The following is a 24,291-nucleotide window of genomic DNA, read 5'->3' on the forward strand; positions in this document are numbered from 1 at the left end:
CTAATGACTTGTGACTGAGTGGGAAAACAAGGGAGGAGCAAACAGTATGAACCTGGGTGTTACGGCAGCAGCAGCAGCATTTAAGGAAGCAATCCTCGTGTTCACGCCAGCAGCCTGCAGTCAGTTTGGGCTCCAGACTTCCAGTGAAGAAGAGCCAACATTTGATCTGAGAAGAGCCGCAGAGAGAGTGAAGCTGCGCGGTTCCTGTCTGCTCTTCACGTCCCGGAAACTCGACAAGGTCCGAGAAAGAAGAAAAGCAGCTAAAAGAACCATGTTTCCCTTCATGTTTCTCCTCCTCCTTGTTCAACATGTGCTGTTGTCCTCGACACGTAAGTACCAAACTTTAGTTAACTGACCGACAGACAGACAGACACAACCGACTGAACATTACCGTGTTTCTATCGGTGCAGACCTCAGTGTGGTATGGGAGGATATATGTGTCAACTTAAAGCAGCAGAGTTGGCTAAAGATAAAGTCAATGTTTTCCAGAGTGAGCTGCTGTATGGAGGCTCCAAAACAAAAGAGTTTTAAATAAACTTAAAAAAAAATCTGCACAAAGTTTTCACCTGCCCAGGTATCATCCCACCAGTAATAATTATAATAGGCAGCCACAGAAGGTGGATTTTCAAGAATTTCCAGTGCTTATTAGGAGGAGGTGATATGGATACAATCCTCTATCACAGTATATGTCATTTTATATTGCAATATCGATATATTGATATAGTACATTTTTATGGAAACTCAATAGAGAAAGTGTTAATGGTTAAACTCACCAAATGAGAATATCAGCTTTTGAGAAATTTTATGAATTGAATCTGTCAAATCAAGACATTTAATTAAAAATCAAAAAATTAATATTGTGTTAAAAGTATATACAAATTACAGTCTTTTTAGACCAATATCACCATTGATATATGACTGTTGAAAAATAAATCTATATATCAGCCAATATTAAGTTTTTAACATAAACATTTCTGATAATAATTCCTTAATTATTGACTTTTTTTGTGACCAGTAGTACTGAGCGGGACATTTTACAATGAAAAAAAAATTTGTCAGTGCTCTCTGGTGGACATATGTTATAGAGACACTTTCTGTATGCAATTACGGTCTGTTATATAACCGTAAACATATCTTTTAGATTTTTCTGTCATTTATCAGATGACATGTATGCAGATACCAATATATTTACAAGAAACCAATGTCAGCTGATAATTTAGGGTTCTACTTCAAATGAAAATCCAATATTGTCTACAAGGACCTAATACATAAATATTATTCGGGATAGCTACCATGGTATCAACAGTTTGGCAAAAATCTCTGACAATTTACAAATATTTGTTGAATAGAGATTGCACTGTAACCAGCAAAAACACAAATAACAGCCTAATTGGTGGCCAGGATAGCTCAGTTGGTAGAGCGGGCGCACATATGCAGAGGTTTATGCCTCGTCGCAGAAGGTCCAGGGTTCGAGTCCGACCTGGGATTATTTCCTGCATGTCTTCCCCCTGTCTCTCCCCCCTTCATATCTTTCCTATCTATCCATTAAAGGCGGAAATGCCCAAAAAAAAAATCTTTAAAAAAAAAAATAGCCTAATTGTATTATTCTCCACTAAAATAAATCTCGATGCAGTGACAGCACATGATTATGAGAGTAATTAGACTGAGAGCAAGACCTATTAGAGATGGTGGTGATGAGACAAATTGAAATAAATGGTGTTCATCAGCACTTTTGCATGAAATACAGGAAAGATAACAATAATATTCCAAGTTATTATCATGCAGACATTTCTAATGTTAAGACTGAGAAAATGATCTGCAAGTAGCTTCTATATGTGTGATGAAAAAACATGTCAAACACATATTTTTCTCATGTATATTTCATACCCGACATGTTTTGTATTGAATCCCACTCACTGAGGCCCAGAGGTCAACCCTCACTATTCCTCTACATTTAGATACAGTTTTGATCTGTGTACGTTTGTCTTCATATTCGTTGCTACTTAATCCAGTGAGGCTGGAAATAGTGCAATGGCACATATGTTGGAAAGCTTGTCCACCGCCCACCTGGAGCACAGTTAATAAAACTAACCTCTACACATTAACCCTCATATCTCTGAGAAAAAGAAGCCCAGTGGTAACATTCAAACAGAGCAGAGGGTTTCTCATGAGCATCAATCATAAAGGCAAACTTGAAGTCTAAGAGGGGTCGTGGTATGGAAAAGCATTCAAGGATTTGACCGACAAACCAGGGTGACCTTTCGGACCAATCCTACTCTCTCGGCTCCATAAATCCACTTCATTACTTGGTCATAAATATGTGCTGAGCTCCTGCTCTGTTGTGGTGCAGTGCTGCTGCTGCTGCTGCTGCCTCACACAAACAACATTTGGACACGCTCTGTGTTTCAAGTTCAACAGCTGCCCAGGACCTAATGTGCATGTTATTAAGGAGGGTCAAATCAATGGAAATTAAATGATAAAAGGGGGCCAAAACCCTAAAATGTAAATATATATATATATATATATATATATATATATATATATATATATATATATACACATACTGTATGTGTGTATGTGTATATATATATATATATATATATATATATATATATATATAAATATATATATATATATATATACACATACTGTATGTGTGTATGTATACACTAATTAACATCTGGTGAATGTGTATAGTAGGTGCATAGCAGTATCCAGTCATATAAAGTAGTGGATTTGTGCACACTGTTCACACTGTAGCAACCATCAAACACGGGGTGAAATCACATGATTAACCAACAAATTTACATTAATTAGCCAAATTAGTGCTATAATGATTAGTTGATTAGACATTTAGACTATTGAAAGATAATTAAATATATATTTTTTAAATTGATTAATCAAAAAATCCAACACATTTGCAGGTTTTCCTAGTTTTATATATTTTTTTATTAATATCTTTGGATTTTGGACATTGGCTGGGACAAAAAGTAATTTGAAGTCATCATCATCTTGGGCTCTGGGAATTTGCGAAGGACATTTTTCACTAATGGAATTCAATGAAAGCATGACATGAAGAAAAGTAAAGGTGCATTACAAGAGAAAGAAAGGTAATACTATGTATGTGTGTTTCCACCATCCAGATGAAGCAGTGATCTCCCCTCAGGATCCCGTCCTGTATATCGGCTCCAGTCTGACAGCCACGTGCACGCTGAGCCCTGAGCTCGGCCTCCACGCCAGCACATTGTATTGGACACTGAACGGGATAAGTGTGTCCAGCAGCGCATACAGTGTGTTGAGCCCTGACACCCTTAGCATCACCCTTCAGAACCTCAACGGCTCCCAGCAGCAGTCAGGAGACAACCTCGTGTGTCACGGAGCAGATGGACACGTCCTGGCTGGTTCGTGTCTCTATGTGGGCAGTAAGTGGAGGCTTTTCTGGCTGTGCAGAGTCATATATGGAAATGTCTCATTGAAATGCACTTGGGCTCAGGAGGCTGGCTGTCAGGCTGATACACAGCTTTTAGGAGACTGAATGACTTAAAAAAAAAGAAAATGATGTAGTGAGCTCAGTCTTATAGTCTTTTTGAGCACTACCACAATTTCTATGGTGGTGTTAATATTTGAGGACACACAAACCCTGTAAATGAATATGTTTTTGAACACTGTAGATTAATAGATGTTCCTTTTATTGAGAAATGACATTAAAATAAAGATACAATTAAGTTATAAAATCATTAAAATAAAGAAGATTGTTTCGCTCTCAACTGGTATTATCACACCACCTTAAAAATAACTTATGCAATTCCTTACAAAATCATAATTATCGGCAAATAGTCAGAGCTTCTTTAAGACAAAATTGTTATCCTTTTGGGGAACCTAAACTATTTGTTGTGAACTCTGTTTTTATTGTTAGTTCCACATAAAATCCTTTTTGATTATAATTTGTCTGTAATGAGGTCTGTTGCATAATCAGCTTTTTTAGTGCATTGGCTTGATGGAGTTAACGTTTCACATGAGTGGAGAAAAAATTGGCCTTATGTTGTTATCTTTCTCGTAAATTTCAGAATAAAATAAGATTAACACTAAGTAGGCCTAGTATATTCACTATTTATTCAACCCCACTTTTTTTTTAACTTCATTTCAACATCTTGTTTCTTTTAAAATGTGTTTTTTCATTTTTCTTTTTGTCCTCCAGGGCCTCCAGAAAAGCCAGTCAATTTAACGTGTTGGTCCCACAACACCAAGGACTTGAGCTGCAAGTGGAGCCCGGGGGGGCTGGGTGAGACCCACATCCAAACCAAATACACCCTCAAGTACAAATTGAGGTGAGCGCCCCAGACCTGCTGCAGCTCACAGGTGATCACCTCGCCCGACACCACTCAGGTAGACTAGCAATAAATGCATTAGTGCCGCGTACAGTTTTATCATCTGCAACACGCACTACGTTTAGAGGCTGCAGTGTGTCGTTCCTGCTCGTGTGCTAACTGTTAGTCAGTCTGCCTCTTCAGAAACAAAGTCATAGTTCATTTTAGGCGTTGTTTGTTTCTGTCCAGGTGGTACGGGAGAGAGAAGGAGTGTGAAGTTTACAACACAGGGAAGCAGCGTTACTCCTGCTACATCCCCCGCAACCTCGCCCTCTTCACCCCGTATGAGATCTGGGTGGAGGCAGCCAATCAGCTGGGCTCTGCTACCTCTGACATCACCACGCTGGACATCCTTGATGTAGGTGGGTAAGCAAAGGTTTTGAGGACGTCTGAAGTTGTGGAGCTTAAATAATCTAGCTATTTCCATTCCTGTCTTGTCTTGTCCTTTCTTTTCTTTCCTTCCCTGTCTTTTCCTTTCCTTTCTTGTCTTGTCCTTTTCTTTTCCTTTTCTGTCTTTTCCTTTCCTTTCTTGTTGTTTCTTTCATTTCATGTCTTTTCCTTTCCTGTTCTATGTTTTCCTTTTTTCCTTTTTTCTTTCCTTTCTTGTCCTTTCTTTCTTTCCTGTCTTCGATTCCTCTGTTCCATTTGTTTGTCTGCAGATCTCCTGCATATGGCTAACACACATCTCTAGGGGAGAGGGGGATTCATTTTTATTGTTCGTTCCCTCTGTAACAGCGCTATGGTTTCAGGCTGCAACTCTCAAAGAAACAGTTTTGTTGTACAAGTTAACCGCACATCCGATGCCTCTGTGGTAAAGGCCTCACAGGTTTCTCAGCGAGAAATTTAGGTTATAATGTACGAGCGATAGCAGGTACATCTTACAATTTCTCCAGCGCTAATGGAATTGCTTAGTGTTGTGGCCTCCAGCGAGCGCCACATTTTGAAAGCAGTGTTTATTGTCCGTGACTGGGCATCCTCTCCCTCCATTCATCCTCACTTCACACTGAGGAACAGAGAAGTTGGAGCTGTGAGTGGGTTGGAGGAGTGTTGCCATATGTATGATGCATTGCACTGCCTCAATAACAGAAACAATGAGCTGGGAGTATATTTATTCTGGCTTGGTTTCCCTTTCTCCCTTGAGCTGAATGCGTTAGAACAAATAAAGCTGAAAAACAGCGTCACGCACCAGCAGTGCAGGATGTCTAAAGCAGGAGGTTACAAACAGGAAACACTTTTACAAGTTCTTTAATAAGTTCCTTTCTTTGTCTCTCGTGCTGCCATCCCCTTTATCTTCCCCTCCGTCTTTCTCTCCTTCAAAGCACTTGATTTGTTTGCAACCTTTATTGCAGTAGATAAAATGTTCAGTTTAATACTGACTGAGGGAACACCACGCTCTCTACAGGAAGTACGGACTGATCTGAACCAAAGCCTGCTAGCCAGTCTGTACAATTTTTCTCTATTCAAATGAAAATACCTAAATCTTCCACTTTCTCATTGTTGAAATGACAAGTTAGGAACCTCTACATATGGTGACTGTCCAAAGGCTTCTCGAAAATCATTTTTATAATTGTTATAGTAAATAAATTACTTGCACTCCAATCTGGAACTGCCCGGTTTAAGTAGAAGTAGGATTTAGTTTTATTAATTATTCTCTTGTGTACATAATTCTGTTAACGGATGAATTTATATGTATTTCTTTCACTCACAGCTGGCAAATATTCAATTAATGTATGCATATATCGATTACATTATGTTAGGACTAATTCCCCCGTCCAGAGTTTGAGAAAGCTATTATATACTGTAGGCAGCGGTTCCCAACCTTTTTAGGCAACTTCTACATCCTGACTGGGTTGATGCACCCCTAATCTTTTTTTGATCTTTTCTTTTTATGGCCAAATTAAAGTAAGGGGCTTTTGACTCACACTGGCATGCTTTGTGTTCAGGTGGCGACGTAGATAAGAGGGCTTCATACAGCTGTTAGCCAGAACCTCACTGCACACCACACACTGTGGCTTTGGGCAGTCTGCATCGCCAGTCCAAATAAAGCCCAGACCCAAATAAGTTTCATCATATTTCCTTTGTTTTCTTCCAGTCTGATGCCCACTCTCGTTGCCTCTTTTCCCTACTTGCCTGGATGATGAGCATATGTCCTCTGGATTTGCCTATGCTCTCCGATCCTCCTTTTCGATCTCCCTCATCTCATCTTTCTGTCTCCCGCTCAGTTTCTTCGCCCGGTCCTTCCGGCCACAACGCATCTCTCTGTTTCTCTCGCCTCCTATTCCTTAGTCTCTTTCTTGTTCCTCTTTCATGACTTATGACTTTAGATGTCCCACCTGACAGTTTCTCTGATTTTAGCCAGTTGTGCATATTTGCATAAATAAACTATTTCAGCTAGTAGGCATACATAGGTAACGTTAAAGCTAGTAATGTTACGCTACACGTACGTTACGTAAGACAGGCTGACTGACAGGAACTGAAGTGCATTTTGGGTACATATTCATTTATTAAAATGTAAGTTTTTAATTCAAAATTTATGAAGCAAAGTTTTCAATTTTAGGTTTTTATTTCATGAAAAATCCCACTAAAAAGTATTGGTGTAGTTATTACACCATTACATTTTTCCTCTTGCGCACCCCCTAGAGATGCCTCAAGCACCCCAAGGGGTGTGCACACCACACTTTGGGAATCGCTGCTGTAAGGGAATAGTACGTATTGGGGGAAATGCACTATTACTTTGACCATGTTGTAAAGCAGATCAAAAGTGTTTTACTGACTGGTCAAAATGGAAGCAGCAGTAGCAGAGATACCCAGACTAGTAAGCTCCAAAAAACACTGGAACCTACACTTCTCATAATGCCCATGTTTCTGAACACCATCCCACATCAGGCTGAGGTAAACCTGATGGCATTATTAGTGTTTAAATTGATAGAGAGACATTTTAAAGGTGCTCTAAGTGATGTGACGCGTTTTTTAGGCTACAACATTTTTTTGTCAGAGGCAGCTAGCAGAGACCCGCCCTTCAATAGCATTCACACACTACTATTGGCCAGGTGTCCATGCTTAAATGTTCAGGTCCTATCCCCTGACCAATCCCCTAACCCTAACCTTAACCACTCGAGGTCAAATGCCTAACCCCAACCAATCGAGCTGCTTCGTAGGGCGGGTCTTGGTGTGGCCATAGTGGAATTCGTAATTTTGCATCCCGGCCATGTGAACGCTGGCAGTCGCAAAAACAACGTAATCACTGGGGCGGTCCCTGTTATTTCCAGGTGGCATGAACGCAGCATTACTCTTTCTCTGGCTGTTGAGCCGGGGAGGAGGGGCAAACTTCGAACGCTATGTGTTTACAAATGCTATGTGTTTACAGTGAGCCATACTTACTACATATTATACCTTTCAAACTTGTATATGAGACAGATGGCAGTTTGCTGGCTCAGCACTGATCATCCTCACCATGAAGAATGATGAGGTGTGATGTTTGTCTGCCCTCGGTGTTATAGTACAGAATTCACTGTAGGTTTCATCTCTCTCTCTCTCTCTCTCTCTCTCTCTCTCTCGAGGTCATTCAGACCTCTTGTACCCTTGCCCTGATTACTGTACATCTGCTGCATGCAAACCTGTGAACAACTGTCCTTGTTCGTGCAGTGACCACTGACCCTCCTGCCAACGTGCAGGTGAGTCGTGTCGGCGACCTTGAAGACCAGCTGACAGTCCGCTGGGCCAGCCCCCCCGAGCTCAAGGACATCCTGTTTCAGGCCAAATATCAGATACGCTACAGACTGGAGGACAGCACTGAATGGAAGGTGGTACACACACACACACACACACACACACACACACACACACACACACACACACACACACACACACACACACAAACCTGCAGCCTACGCACACTTTCTCTGTAGCTATGACACCTCTGAGGCAGCTGTGAAAATATTTGATGCGCAGCATCGACTGATCCATTAAACGATGAACATAAAAGTTGCTCCTGCTGCCTCTCCAGCCTCCTGCGTGTGCTTTCATTGCAAACTTACAAACGTCTTGTGTAAAAACCTTGACTGCTGCCTGATTCTTTGCTGGCAAATTTTGAACGCTGGCTTTCATCCAGAAGTGCTAAAGTGAAGCTTTTAGAAACATTTTCATTCTTTCAAACTGCTTCTTTGATGTTTTCTCCCCACAGCTTCTTTATGTTTTTCTCTGTTGTGTAGGTACATACAATATGTCTTTGAATAAGAGGATTAATATCTACACTACATTATTTTTATATATATATATATATATATATATATATATATATATATATATATATATATATATATATATCTCCTTTTCATCTGTGCTATAGGCAAATTTGCAATAGATGCGACCACGTACGCGCATGCGTTCATGCATTCACACAACCTCACACACACTTGACGTCTATGCCAAATTTCAGCCTCCTAGGGCGAAAACGTTGGCCGCCAAAAGGTGGGGAAGTTTTTGTGGAGCGACCAACCAAGCGACAGAGGGAGCTATAGAGCTGCTGGTCACAGCTAAAAAATAATAACGGTGATAAAAGATGTAGCCAATATCTGTTTAGTTGGAGTTGAGAAGGATTTTGACCATTTTTATTACATCTTCTCTGTCATTTTGTTCCCTCTCACAGGTGGTGGATGATGTTGGTAACCAGACGTCATGTCGGCTCGCAGGCCTCCAGCCCGGGACCGTCTATTTTGTCCAGGTGAGGTGCAATCCAGTGGGCATCTATGGCTCCAGGAAGCCTGGCATCTGGAGTGACTGGAGCCACCCGGCTGCCGCCTCCACACCCAGCAGTGGTGAGTACGTTGCAGAGGAAATTTTAATACAAGACTGAATTACCAAAACGGTGCCTCATGTTTTAAATGGCTTTTTAATGCTTCCCAAACGTCTCTGATGCCCACAAATCTTGACCGTTCGTTTTTTTTTCTAATAATCAACCTTTCCTTGCCAATTGAAGCCAGAAAAAACAATGTCCTTATCCCTGTTTCAACATCCTGAACAAGCAGATCCAAACCGCATGTGACCCAGGAGAAACCAAACATCAATAGGCTAGATACCTTGATAGAGATCTCCCAGCAGAGGATTAGAAGGAACTGCAAAGAGCCAGGGGGACATTTTGATAGATTTTTGTCGTCGGCTTCAAAGATTGATCAAGTTAAAAAGCTGGTTGTCTGTCGTCGCAGCACACACAGGGCCTATAAAGCTTGAGTAGAAGCAGCAGGAGCAGATAATGAGTTACATAGGTCATGCGGTATTTACTCCCCAAAGGGAGGAAGTCGTTATTGGGCTCTGTATTTTGCCAAAAATAATCGATTGTAGCATGACTTACAACTTTCCTCCCCAAAAATAGAAATATGGTAAATGACCTCCACAGTTTAGGACATTACACTGAGTAACATTTCTCTTTATATGAAACTGTGTACATCAGGCTTTGTGAAATTAAGCAACATGAATCATAAATGTTCATTGAGCGACTGCGTTTTTTTTACCAGAAACCTCTTAAGTAGAGAGAGGTGTGCTACTGTAAATGTTTCTTTATTTAATAATACACCAGAGCATTATCTTAGGGTTCGGGACTGATATTAAATAACTGTCATTTCTATCCAACTAAAAACTAAACTCGGGTATGTTGTGATCGATATTTCAGTCTGGACCAAAGTGCTGGCCTGACTGACAGACCAATGTTGCCTCCATAGAGCCACGCTGGCCTGTTAGCATGGCTAAAAACACTTAAATTGACTTTACTTTCACCAGGTTCATTTACTATCAGGGCTGCTTTCCAGAGAGGTGAAAAGAAAACAAACTATAGGACATGTGAATAAGAACCATGTCTATCACATTTATGCTGACACATCAAGCAGATGGTGCAGGATCTAGCCTCTACAGCACCTTGCACTTACACTTGTTCTAACTATAACCTTGACGCTGTTCTCTCACCCCCCCCCCCCCCTTCTCTCTTACCTCTTCCTTTCTTCACTCACACTCTCTCCTTTGTCTCTCCCCTCCTCACCCCCTCCCTGCCTCTCCCAGAGCGGCTGCAGAGCGGCTCCTGCGATCCTAAGCCTGGTGAGCAGAACTCCACCCTGCGGCGGGAACTCAAGCAGTTCTTCGGCTGGGTCCGCAAGCACGCGTCCGGCTGCAGCGGCATGTCAATCAAACTGTACGATCAGTGGAGGGTGTGGCTGCAGAAATCGCACAAAACGCGCAACCAGGTAGGTAAGCAGAAAATCTCTCGCTTTTCATTATCTCTCCTGAGCCACACACACACACACACACACACACACGAGAGACAGACAGAAGTCCTGAACTGAATTTCTGACCCTGCCTTTGTTATGCCATGTGGTCAGCATATTTATAAACACAAAGAGGACCAATTTTTCTTGAACTGGTTGGCTCTGTGAAGTTTCAGTCTGTACTTTATGATCAGGTAAAATGTGCGGTTTTGACTTTACTGGCCCAGAAGTGGGAGCATGAAAGCAGATGCACTCCAATTTTATTACATACTTTAACGATGTAGACTTGATCTTCCGCTGATGACCACAACAAAGAGCAACGAGCATGTAAATGTAATTAACGGCGCACTGTTATGTGTTCCTTTTGTTTTCTCTTGGCGTAAGGAGCCCCTTTCACAAAAATAACTCGGGCCAAATGGCATGCAGAGCCCACGGCATCTTCCGTGCATTTACAGCATGTGACTTTGTGAGGAGTTCAGATCATCGGCCACATCCTCTGCTACTCAGTCCTTGAACTCACAGAAACCCTCACTCCACCTGACTCAGTTAGCCCAGCAGTCTCTGGGTTTTTGTGCTTAAGGGGGGGGGGGGGCACACGCTGTCGCCTGAATAATGTCTTTGTTCACAAACTGTGACAGGTTCTCATTGATTACCTTGAGAGAAAGGTAGCAGGGAGCGATACGCAGAGAATAAGAAGATGATGCGAAGAGAGGACAGAGAAGTGGTAGCCAGACAGAGCAATTATCGTGATGATTGTAAATGACATGGTTTTTCCCGTTGAATTATCCCAGTGTGAACCATCTGCTTTTGTCTTTTCAGATTCTACAAGACGATAATTCATAGCAGCACCGCTCAGCACCACTGTGGTGTTTAATTCCAGAACAGCATCAAGAAACTGACAGATAACTGGCCCCAAGGGTCCCAGCTGTGCGAGGGATACTGCAGTGTTTGGTCATACAGCCTTAACTTGACTTTAAAGGGCCCGAGTGGAAGATAACTGAAGTGAGACAATTCAGCCTTTTTCTGCCATTTCCGCTGGCCAAATCTATCGGTTAGATCTGTTTGCACGGACACAAATGGTGCACTGTACTTTTATTCTGGGGGAAAAAAAAAAAAAAAAAAGGTTAGCGTCAGTTTAGACTTTTTAAGTTAACTTAATGTAATGCAAGTCTTTGATGATACTTTGATGTCTAATGATACTAAAGCAATGGTAGTAACATGAGGGAACTGGGAACAAAATGTACAAAACAACCCTAACTTTACTTTTCCAGGTCAAGAAACATTTTGCAAAGTATTTTTGTAGAGCTGTGGTTTTCTCCAGGCTAATCTGAATACGTGAGATTTACATTGTTTTGGCCATTAGGATAATTTATCTCTACATCTAATACTGTCGGAAATAATATGTTTAGAGCAGGGGATGCCATTAATGATTATTTTCAATTAATCTGCTATTAGTTTCTTGATTAATCAATTCATTGTTTTGTCTATGAAATTTCAGAAAATTGTGAAAAATACCAGTCACCATCTTCTTAAGAAGATGACATCTTCAGATGTTTTGTCTGACAAACTGCCCCAAAACCCAAAGATATTCAATTTACAATGCTACAAATCAGAGAAAATCTGAATATAGCCTACTTGACTTAATCGATTACCAAAATAGCTGGCAAATAATTTTCTGCTGATCTAATTTGATTGTTTCAGCTCTAGTTCAGTGAAAACGAAATGTGAAATCACTGAGCCCTTTTAAACACTAATTAGACATCAAGTAGCAAGCTACCTAAAATAAAATGGATTAAACCATTCAGATAATCCTGAAGGTGTTGAATTTAATTTCCCATGTAATAAGGTCTCACTATCTGTACAATGTATATACTGTCTACCATTTGTTTTAAGACATTTTCATACTGTTTATATTTTTATAACTGCATATTTAAAGTTTTTTTTTTTAAGTTATATTCTTTTACTGCACCAGTAGTGCCTCTGAGAAATACTGAGTATAATGTATAAAACAGTACAAAGTCAAACTTGTCTTGGAAAGTGTCTTTTTATATATTTCTTTAAAATACAATTCATCAAGTAAACAAAGATAGCAGGATAAGCCTCCAGGAATTATTTAACCTTTTAGAGTATGTACACATTTCATCAATTTCTTTCTTTCTTTTTTTGCTGAGGCATGCATTAACACAAACCCATGACAGATAGAAACACAGAGCCAGAATGTGAAAGGTCCCCTGGGTGGAGTAAGACTGCAGCAGCGAGCGGGGTGGAGCCAGAGGGGGATCGATAAGTGTAGCCGAGGAGTCCAAGATGGAAGTTGCAGCAGAGCCAATCTGTCAGCTCGGCCGTCTGGTGATGTGAGAGGGCGGCTGCAGGCCTCCTGGGAGCCGCCTGTCAATCACACTCCTCAGAGTCATACTTAAAGTCCTGCATGATCTCACTCAGAGCCTCTTTGTTCTTGATGATCCTGGAAAACACATTAGTTACTTTGTTACAAAATATATTTGAATTTTTTTTTTTTTTTTTACAACCAAAGAATAGTCTGTTAAATGAGGAAATAAACGGGAAGTTGTGCAGCTGACAGCAGGTTAATAGTGAGCGAGTGGCTGGGTCAGCAGGGAGCGAACGCAGTAAACTGAGGGGTGGTAATAGCTGCTCTTACTCGTGCTTGATCTCCTGAATCTGTTCTTGACAGTCTTCGTCCTCCGGGTGATCCTGGGCCCGCTGCCTGGCCAGCTGCAGCTTGGCTGTCTGTTGAGAAGGCACATCAGATTTATGCAAACCATTCATCAGTGGGGGACGGAGGGGAGACCGATGAACTCTTAAGATAATAGGAGCTTTATGACGTGATGTTACTGGCAGAAAGGACGTCGAGTTAATAGTATAGGAGTGTAAAACTTCACACAAAAGTGCTACACATCACCTCTGAACACCAGATGTATGAAATGTGGACTGTTGAAGAATGTGGGAAGCACTGAGGCGTAACATTTTAACACCAGTCTCAAACTGTCGGTCCAATCACGATGAGCGTCACAGACAGACTGCAGCTATCATGTCACTGACTTGAAGCAGAACCCAAATATTCCCATCAGAAGCATCTGCAGTTATCCTCCTTAAATGGTGTGACATTTATGACTTGAGCTGCCAGCATATTAAGAACCGCTGAATCCTTAACACGACCGTGGTGAAATGAGAGAAAGAGGATGACATGTTTTGAATAAGAAGTCTGCCTCCTTGTGGTAAAACAGTGGAATTGTATCAAACAAAGTATGCACTTGTAATAGAATTGCATTACATGCTAAATATTTATTAAAGGTTTGAAACATTAATTGTGGCAGGTTAAATGGATTCTTGTAAAATAATATATGTAAAGTTATACGGCAATACTGATATTGAACAGTAAAAAAAAAAAAATTATACAAAGAATTTGCAAAGGAAAAAAGATTTAAAAAAAAATAATAAATTAACCCTCCATTACATACAGTAGATGAAATGAAACAGCATCTACATATTACTAAATAAATCAAAATGCAAATTGAGAAAAAAAATTTTTTAAACATTGTCTTCTGAATTTAGCTATTTGATTCATTTAATTACACTGTTGGATTTGAATGTTTCTTTACTTATGAACCCCCTTTTAATATATACATTTTTTTTTATTTATTTAAATATCAAGCTCTTAATTTTCCTCTCATCCATTTGCTTGTCTCTTGATCTGAACTATGATGTTGGTGTATACTTATCATTAGTCTGTATTTAGCCCCACCAGACCTTACTCCACAGCGCTGTGGAGTAAGGTCTGGCTACACCACAGATACATTCTAGGACACAATCATCTTGGGCAGCGCCAAGTCCCAGACACAGCCACAGTGGCTCTGCAAAATAATCTCTGAGAAGAACTTATTTTAGTGGAACATTTGCACCCCAAAAGAAAAGGCCACATACAATATTAAATGAAGTTAACTGTTCACACAATACAGTAGCATCAGCTATTTATTTATTTGGCTGGATACATGGCTATACGTCGTTAGTTCTTACCAGGGTATCGCCGTGTGTACTTCGTCCATAGCAATCCTGTCCAATCGGTCCCAAATCGTCCCAGTTAGGTAGTAAATGCCGTAAACATATTCTTTGTTAATCTTAACAATCATTCCCCAAACAAACCAAGCAGGTCTGCCTTGTTGCACGATCCAAATCTTCTTAAAAACATGCCGTTTTCAGCGCGTAGCTTGCTCGAAGTCTGTTGTTGTTTCCCAAAGCGAACAGAGTTTGAGGAACGGCAACACACAGAGAGCAGAAGGTGAGGAACATCTGGCGTGTGAGCCATGCGCAGGATGTCAGGCAATTATCCTGGAAAATGTACTTCCGTTGATCCAGACTAGTCTGCTGATTATATCACCTTCACCTTCTATATATGTAGGTCAGCCAATGTACTTGTTCATTTTATTTGATGTTGATTTTCTTGGCTTTTACACTGCTGTTGTCTGGATTTAATATTTAAAAAACTGAAACACACAGCAAGTGGTTACATACCAGTTCAAGTTTCTGCTTCTCTTTGCTCTGCAACTTTTCAATGTGCTCAGAAAGGGCTGGCCTGTCAAACTCATGGTGCAGCTTTTCCTTGATCTCCAGCACTTCCTTGGAGATGCCGCAGAAGGCCTGTGTTATCTCATGGACCAGCTGCCTGTAGTGATCGAAGTCATAATGGGGCCCTGTCCTCAAGTAGGCCTCATGTCCTCTAGAAGGCACAAAAACAACACAGATAAAAGTGAGGCGTACAATTTAGATTTCTATAATTATGTGCCTGAAATCAAGGACAATGATCCCTGGAGACAGGAGGAAATGTGATTGTGTCTTTACAATAATTTAACAACAGTGTGTGTGTGTGTGTGTGTGTGTGTGTGTGTGTGTGTGTGTGTGTGTGTGTTACTAGATTTAAACTTACTCTTCAAAGAGCTGATACGTCTCTACCCGCTCAGCCTGAAGCTGATAAAACCTCTGGATCAGGGCTTTAAAGTCTGTGGGGACCTACAGGGAGGAAATCACATTAAAGAAAGGTAACATATAGCATGCAGAGAGAATTAACAGAATATTAATCCATCCAAGCAGGATAATTATTATTATTATTATTATTATTATTATTATTATTATTATTATTATTAATAATAATACTGTCGTTGTCACTCAATTAGACGTATAAACGTATAAAAAAAATTAGTTAAGCTATATGTTGTTAAAGCTTTGCAAATATTTGTATCCATATTATGAATTTATATGTTTTGGCCTTTTAACTTTTAAGCAAGCACATTTTTTTCCATTTAGAGCTCTCATATGGTGTGGTTTTTGACATATTATGGGCTAAAGTCCCAATACTACACTATATTATTGATATAATTTTGAATACTGTTACATTGTACTAGACTTGACTGGTTGTAATTAGTGTTTATGAAGAGAAAATAAAATGAAAGCTTGTGAGAATAAAGTTACAGGTAACAAGCAGCTCGTTAACCCTGACACTAACCGCTACAACTTTAGCTACATTAGCCAACTTAACATCAGCGTTGATTAGCTTAGCACATGTGGAAGTAACGTTACTAGTTTTGAGGCTCTCAGACATTTAACTGTAGTATACAATGTCAGATACTCACCATTGTAACAAGAAAATTATGTTGCTGGGTTTCCACAGTTTATCACATTGACATGTTTATATTTCATAAATGCAGGACGTTGTTTTACTTCTGTATGTGAATCAGCAGCCTGCCTGCCTTGCCAAACGGAAATGATGATGTAGCGCATTGTGCATCGTCTGTTTTCAAAATAAAAGTTCTCATACACAAAAACGGACTTGCACAGTTTCTTCTGTAGCCTCTATTGACAAGAGAAATAGTTCTTTCACATCTACAGTATAAACGTTATTACTCTTTGTTTACACTCTTTGATTTAGTGCTACATTTATAATGACATCTTCCTGTGAAATGATACTGAACCTTATTTTTACAGAGTCTATGTGCTGAACCTCTCTTCCTGCAACAGGGACAGCTTTTGTCCATTAACCCTACATCCATGCATTAACCCAGAGAAGCTTGAAAGTTAAAAAGCATAATACAGGTCATCACAGAGGCTGAATTCAGTCTCTGTGATGACCTGTATTATGACCCTACACTCTTTATGCAGTCTATTATGCAGTCTACTGTAGACTGCATAAAGAGTAGGTCATATCATAATACAGGTCATAATGTGTTAGGTGCTGGTTGGCTGTACATTTTCCAGCAGTCTTAACAACCCATTGTTCATTATGTTGGCTGCCATTAAAATAAGTCCTTAAAGTGCTTAGATTTTTTTTTAACTTCTACAACTCCATGACAATAATGCACTGGGACAACTTCTAATTTACCTTGTGGTGAGTTTGTTTTGGCAAGACGGTTTTATTTTGAAAGGGGTCAAAACGCCTCTTGCATCCGACTGCCACTAACCAATCAAATGTTTCTCTACAAAATCAGAAACACCCCATCTCTTTCTATTTCATTACAGTGTGTGTATTATTAAAATGCATTAACAATACGAGATGGAGTGGTATTTTATAGCAATATTTGGGCTAAATAATCACATAAATCGTTCCTGAGGTTCAGCAAAGATCCACCTGTTGCTTTATCTTGCAGGCCCATTCAACAGAATTACAGCCTATCGACTAGGGGATTATGTGGGCATTGTCTACTTTGTGTTTATGCGATTAGAAAGCATTATTCCAATATGGAGGAAAGAGGTCGCAAAGCTACTACTGTGCAGACGCGGGCACTCCTACGCCTTCAGTCTCCCTCTGCCGTTCATTGGTCCATTTAGCATCTTCAGCACCACGCAGGCTGAACAGCGACACACAGCCGTGCAGCTTTCATCAAATGAGGATGCCGAGCGGCCCTTTACACGGTTAATATGATACTGTTTGTCTGATATTTTGTAGCCATAATGTCAATGTTTCATCAGTCTATAACATATGTTGACAGTCGGTTTATTTGCAGCTCGTTGTCTCCCCCGATTTGATCGGGAAAGACCCGCCTGTGTCGTCTAACTCTGCAGGAGGAAGCTGTTTTTCCCATCACAAATGCTCGGACTCCAAGGTTTTGTTTGTTTCACCGGGTTTCCCTCCCGTCGAGTCGACAGGCATGACGGACAGTAACGCCGCCGCTCAGGTTATAGGCAGCAGCATCTCATGCTCAGTGGAGCGTCAACAAGCCTCGACGCCCGACCACAGGGTCCCCCTGCCTGCGCCCCGGTGTCCGCCGGTCCCCGGACGCCTGTTGTGACATGACAGCTCGGGGAAGGAAGAAGAGGATCAAAGGTTACATGCAGGGGTCCAAGCAGGAGTGCAGACGGCTCGGATCCTTGAGGAGAGGGCACACGGAAACAGACAGTGTGCACTGTTTGAGTGGAGAGGATACAATCATACCTGTATCAAAAATTCATGTGACACTTTATTAATCCCTGCAGGGTGTTTCTCTTCAGAGCACGGGGTTAGCCACTGAGCAGCGCCCCCGGAGCCGGTTGATGTGCCCATACATCAGCAAGGCAGGTGCCTGCTGACACAGGGGGATTGAACCTGGATCCTGGTCTCACTGGACCCAGCTGCCCCGCTTGTTGTGATCTCACTGAAGCCTTATTGTGATTCTGATTTGGGCCTACAGCGTGGTAGCACCCACCTTTGCCTTACAGTTTCATCTGATGCACGGCCTCATAGTGTTGACACTGGTCGAGTCCCAGTCAGCAGTGCTGTTCCCCAGGCCTGGCAGGCTCACTTGGCTGCTCCTGACCATCACCTTTACGTGCACAGCCATGGGCTGCATCCAGAGTATCGCCTGTAACAAGTCTCGCATTAAACGGGAGAACATAGTGGTGTACGACCTGTCCGCTACCATAGACCACTGCCCGACTGTCATTGAGGAGAACTCTCCCATAGTGCTTCGATACAAGACGCCCTATTTCAAAGCCTCGGCGCGGATTGTGATGCCCCCCATTTCGCGCAATGAGACATGGGTGGTGGGCTGGATCCAGGCGTGCACCCAGATGGAATTTTACAACACCTATGGAGACGTCGGCATGTGAGTTCACACCTCTGTCACCTGCGCGTCCTCATTACACCCTTGTGACGTGTTTTTAGATACAAAAAAAGAAAGAGTGTGCGTGTTCCGCGTGCGCTTTAGCCTGCGTGCATACTTGTACACTGTGTACCTATAATAACGTGTTCATGCTTGTGCACCACACTGAGTTGCATAGAGGAGCATTTGTGCACGCAGCAGGTTAACTGTGCTTGTCAGCCTCCTTCATTCAAACGCCCACCGACAGATTCTGTTCCTGTGACTCTGGCACCTAAATAGAAAAGCTGCTATTAGAGGAGCTAAACAACAGTTGATGCTCTCACACTCAAATTGTGACCACGGAGACATGTCCTCCCCCATACCCTCACACCCCCACAACACACACACACACACACACACACACACACACACACACACACACACACACACACACACAGCCTTTTATCTGAAGGCATATGTGAGGGGGTGTTTAATCCTGTTGGGTTTAGGAGTGAGAGATTGGGGTTCATGGTGGTTTTAGGATTGGTCATGAAAGCACAACAAATAGATGGAAGGGGGACACCAGATGACAAAAACTGTTTGGCACAACAAAGAGATGAGCTAATCCACTGACATACTGAACCCCATATAGCAATTACAGGCGGCTTTTGTAGTCTCATTGCAAGATTGTGTCTGGATAAAGAATTTTAAAGCCTTTCTGAAATCTACTTGTTAGTTTCCTTGTAAACTAAATTTCACAACTTTTCACACCTCAGATACACAAGTATGCCAGCAATCCCTTATCCAAATGTGAATAAAAGAGTTACCTCATCACCACAATCTAAAACAGTGGAACCGCTATCACTTCTAAATTGACTGGTGGCTCATTTACTAATGTTTCTTGATGTAAAACTAGACACTAATGATCATTTTCTCTATCACTTTAATCTGTCAATTTTTATTATTTCAATAAAAAAAATGTCAAAAGAATCGCTGACTTTTACAATTTCCCAGAGCCCAAGATGACATCTTGAAATTGCTTCATTTGGCAAAACAACAGTCTAAACCCCCCCCCCCCCCAAAGTATTCAATTTACTGGGAGATACAGAGAAAATCAGCAAATCCACACATTTCAGATGCTGGAAACTCAGACTGCATTTTTGCCTGATAAACAACATAAATGATTAATAACATAATTGATGAATGAATTACCAAGACTGTCATATCATTTAACTGTTAATGAATTACCAAGACTGTCATATCATTTAACTGTTAATTGACTTTTTCTTTCTTTTTTTTTTTTAAATCATTAATCATTTAATCAACAAGAAAGGGATTTTCTTCAATGTCAGGACTAATTATTTTCAATTATCAGTTGAGAAAGTCACAAAATGCTTATGTTCATCTGTAGGTCCAACCATGAGAATGTACGTATATGTGTAAAACATTACTGATTGGGCTTTAAAAAAGCAACTTAACCGCAGTTGAAGATCTTGTTTCTGCTGACCTTGAGTAGTTTAAATTCTCACCTTGCTGCAGTAATGGGAGAAGTGTACCGTGCTGTAAGCTATATCAGGCTTTGGCCACACAGACAATAACTGTTAGTAGGATCAAATCATTGTTGGTTTTGGTCTTTTGTTGATAGTAATGAAAATAAAGAATATCACTAAACTTATTCCTTTAAATGAATGGCACACAGTTACCCAGAATTCTCCTGTTTCCAGTTTAATACTGTCTGTCTCCTTTCAGGTCGAGCTGGGAGCTGCCTCAGCTACGAGAAGGCCTGGTGAGGGCCATCAGCGACTCAGACGGTGTGAGCTACCCCTGGTATGGAAACACAACAGAGACTGTCACCATTGTGGGCCCCACCTCTAAGCCATCCCGCTTCATCGTTAGCATGAATGACAATTTTTACCCCAGCGTCACCTGGGCTGTGCCGGTCAGTGAATCCAACACGCCCTTACTGACTAACATCAAAAGGGACCAGAGCTTCACCACCTGGCTAGTGGCGCTCAACACCACGTCCAGGGAAAAGATCCTGCTCCACACCATCAAGTGGAGGATGAGGGTCGATATCGCGGTGGATCCGTCCCTGCCACTGGGCTCCAGGGCCAGGCTGGTGGGCCGGGTGCACCAGGACCAGCCGCGGGTGCTGACCCGCATGGAGCCCATCACTGCTAACGCCATGGGGAGGCCCAACGCCAACGACGCCCAGGTTCTGATGTGGAGGCCAAGGAGAGGGCCTCCGCTTGTTGTCATACCATCCAAGTAGAGCATTGAGAGCATCTGATTGGCCGTTAGTTATATCATATCATAGTGGGTCACTTCAGAAGTGAAACGGCTAAAAAGGATAATCAGATTACAAGACAAAAAACAGACAAAATTAAGATCTATAAGCAGGCTGAGACGTGTGCCAATGGTGCAAATCAGAGTTGCAGTTTTTTTTTTTGTGTAAAGTATCGAGGGGACAGCTGCCTTAATTCCCCCACTGCTGCCTTTGACGATCAAGAAAGTATGTTGGTCTCCACTTCTGGTGCTGTTGAGCTGTTGGGTATCCAGGCCTTCACTGCAGCCCAGCACAACTGAGCAAAGCTAACTTTGAAATCCACCATTAGTGCTGGGATGTAACTCAAACCTGTACTGTAGCTACTCAGGCCCAGAAAGAAATGATCAAGCCTAAACACAGACCCTGTTTTAAAAAAAAAAGGTTCTTCAGCCTTAATGATGACATAATACTGGCCTGCTCTGTACTGTAAAGTGCTGTGTAAGAGTGCAACCAAGGAAAGGGGATAGTGTTTATGTGCCATACAACACTGCTGCGGGGTGTATTCATTACGGACAGAGAGAACTATAATATCAACTGAAATGTTACAGGATGATGTGCAGGCATGTGTGTTTTCTATAATGGAGACCCAGGATTGGGTCCAGGCTTGCTGCTCTCTCACCCTCACAAAACACACGGGCCTAATTCGTGGTTATGCTACAGGGAGGGACATTTTTCAAGATGATTTATACACAGAAAGATTGTCCAAGACACATGCATCCTTAGAGCTACTTTGCTTTTTTACATATCACAGAAAATGTAGAAATCACAGCTTTTGGATTTCATGATATGCACACAATTTGTGCGTTGAGAAATAATCTTACATGAAGCCCTGCAGCGGGATTTTTGCTTTTCAATCACAAATGGCCAGTTCATCCAAGCTGCAGAGCTTCTCCCTCCCTGCCTTTTGAAAGCCAGTGATGCCTGTGTTGACGACAGCCTCCAACGGTAAACAAACATTGTCTTTCCCCTGTCCCATCTAATCAGGTTTGTGATGTGAAGAAGCAAGGTTACTTTATTTTACAAGTAATTAAATGAGTCTGCCTTCAGTGGCTGTAAGAGGACAAACAGAGCTGTAACAAATCTTTAAGAGCAAAGATTGTAGTGAAAGAGAACTGTATTTACACGAGAAGATTTACTTAAAGCATCGTTTCACCTAAATTACAAAGAAAATATTTAGCCATGCAGACTTTTTCGGATTTTATTTGTCCAAGTTTTGAAATATCAGTCAGTGAGATTTGTGTCTCACAACCAATACAATGGAGATGAAATGTCTTTAGTGATCAAAGCTTTGACAAAAGTGCATTTAAACAGCCATGCCAGCAGCTCTGAGGCTGTAGTTACAGTAAATGCCAGCATGCTCACAATGACAATGCTAACATGCTGATGTTTAGCAAGTATGTTTAAAATGTTAATTATCTTTGTTTAGAGTGTTAGCTAGTAACAATTGCTAATTTGCACAAAGTACAGCCGAGGCTGATGTCTTTGTCTTTTTTTGCAGGTATTTGGTCATAAGCAAAGTATTGGACAAATAAATGTTTGGACTTTTAGTAGAAAAGTCAGTTAGTCACCAAAGTAATCAAAAAATATCTTCTGGGCACCATAAATATCTCACCACTCATATAGTAGTCTTGGAATACTTTACTAAGCACCAAATATGTCAAACGTATGGTGGAGCTAGAGGAAGAGTTATCAAATAATTAGGACATATTATATATATATATATAGGTCTAGGAACCTGGCCCTCCATTCACCGCCATTGTATTGGGTGGAGGCAGAAATCTAAGTGAACAGATATCTGAAATCGGAACTTTCTACATGGTCAGATACTGACAGAAGTAGGTAAGAAAATGGTTTTAATTTTATTTGGGTGAAGTGACTCTTTAAAGATTGGTGCAGTATCTGGTTTACACAGACAAAGGTCTCTTGTGCCATTATGATCTTTTATAAAATGTGTTTTTATGAGGATTTATGACTACAGAATATGAACATTTCACAATCATGTTATATCTGAAAATGTTGCTTGTTGTTTTCCAAGCAGGTCTATACGTTGTATTTCTGTTTATTCACACTCAGCGGGCCAGTGAAACACGTGCCGCTGAAGTGCTGAGCTGGTCCAGATGAGACAGAGATGAAGAGAGATGGAGGATGGAACCACATTATCTTACCCATGCTGCTGCTCATTACTCCTGGTGCAAACCAAATAAGCCTTCACACACACGCGCAGGCACGCACACATGCACACACGCACACACGCACACACACACACACACACGTCATCTGGAACGACCCTATGAGTGTCCCTGCCTGTGTATTGTACGTCCTGCAACACACTCATCATAGAGAAGCATGGACACTGGATATTCTAACAACATGCCGATTGTAGCCACGACACTGAAGCAGTTTGTGAGGCATCTGAGAGCCCATGTTGACAATCAAGGGAAACAGCTAGAGCAGCACTTTTAACTGGAGAATCAAAGTAGGTGATCTTATAGAGTCTTTTATAGAGGGCAAAGCAAGCGGAAACCTTTTTCACATGTTGCCCCTATTAAAATTAAGTCTTGTGGCCGGGTTAGCTCATTTGGTGGAGCGGGCGCACATATATATATGGAGGTTTGCTCTTCGACGCGGCGGCCTCGGGTTCGGCTCCAACCTGCGGCCCTTTGCTGCATGTCGTTCCCCCTCTCTCTCCACTTTCATGTTTTCATCTGTCCTGTGGAAATAAAGGCCTAAAAATGCCCTAAAAAATTCTCTTTAAAAAAAAATAAATAATTAAGTGTTGAGCGAAAATACATTTATACTTGACCATGAGGTCACACAGTCTGCTGTCTGTGTGTATCAGGACCTCAAGTGTCTTTTACAGTAACAGATGTGCCTGAGGACTGGAAGTAGAGCGGTACACAGCCCTTCATGAGGAGCTTAAGACGTTAGTTTCTACTTGTTCTGCTGATTGATTGGACTCTGATACAGTTATTGGTTTTGAAAATGGCTGGGTAATGGTGTTTTACAGTGTTATAATATGAAGGACATGGCCCTCTGCCATGTTACAGTCCTTTCTCTCTGACTGTCTGGCTTTTGCATGCAGTGTTTTTAAACGCATTAAAAAAAATGCCAAAAATATCAAAGTGTGAATGTATTCATGTCATGTAGTTTGCAGTTCTAAGGCAACATGCCAAGTATTAAATTAGACAAGGTAGTTGTGCAAAACAATAATCAAGAATCAGACAGGGGTGTTGTAATAAATGACAAGCTGCTAAGATGGCTCCATGATAATTTGTAAA

At 41.3% G+C, this 24,291-nt stretch overlaps 3 protein-coding genes across 4 annotated transcripts; 2 read left to right on the forward strand and 1 right to left on the reverse strand.

Annotated features, from left to right (window-relative positions):
• The first annotated feature begins 42 nt into the window (after positions 1-42).
• crlf1b (cytokine receptor-like factor 1b) lies at positions 43-12,645 on the forward strand. 2 transcript variants are annotated; one of them, XM_031318422.2, is made up of 8 exons: positions 43-329; positions 3,144-3,422; positions 4,199-4,328; positions 4,557-4,729; positions 8,013-8,170; positions 9,016-9,184; positions 10,419-10,604; positions 11,441-12,645. In XM_031318422.2, the coding sequence occupies exons 1-8, from the start codon at positions 47-49 to the stop codon at positions 11,455-11,457; spliced, it is 1,395 nt and encodes a 464-aa protein (XP_031174282.2). In that variant the 5' UTR covers positions 43-46; the 3' UTR covers positions 11,458-12,645. The 2 variants fall into 2 exon arrangements, with proteins under 2 accessions (XP_031174282.2, XP_031174281.2); XM_031318421.2 differs by having other exon boundaries at positions 10,419-10,600.
• A 1-nt stretch (position 12,646) lies between these two features.
• rex1bd (required for excision 1-B domain containing) lies at positions 12,647-16,414 on the reverse strand. Its single transcript, XM_031318425.2, has 5 exons — positions 16,267-16,414; positions 15,564-15,646; positions 15,152-15,356; positions 13,281-13,369; positions 12,647-13,085 (listed from the first exon to the last, which is right to left on the reverse strand). The coding sequence occupies exons 1-5, from the start codon at positions 16,267-16,269 to the stop codon at positions 13,013-13,015; spliced, it is 453 nt and encodes a 150-aa protein (XP_031174285.1). The 5' UTR covers positions 16,270-16,414; the 3' UTR covers positions 12,647-13,012.
• Positions 16,415-16,909: 495 nt separating this feature from the next.
• fam78bb (family with sequence similarity 78 member Bb) lies at positions 16,910-24,130 on the forward strand. Its single transcript, XM_031318424.2, has 2 exons — positions 16,910-18,711; positions 20,437-24,130. The coding sequence occupies exons 1-2, from the start codon at positions 18,335-18,337 to the stop codon at positions 20,957-20,959; spliced, it is 900 nt and encodes a 299-aa protein (XP_031174284.1). The 5' UTR covers positions 16,910-18,334; the 3' UTR covers positions 20,960-24,130.
• The last annotated feature ends 161 nt before the right edge of the window (positions 24,131-24,291 follow it).

This window comes from Sander lucioperca, chromosome 11 (assembly GCF_008315115.2).
Source record: "Sander lucioperca isolate FBNREF2018 chromosome 11, SLUC_FBN_1.2, whole genome shotgun sequence".
Taxonomy (NCBI): domain Eukaryota; kingdom Metazoa; phylum Chordata; class Actinopteri; order Perciformes; family Percidae; genus Sander; species Sander lucioperca.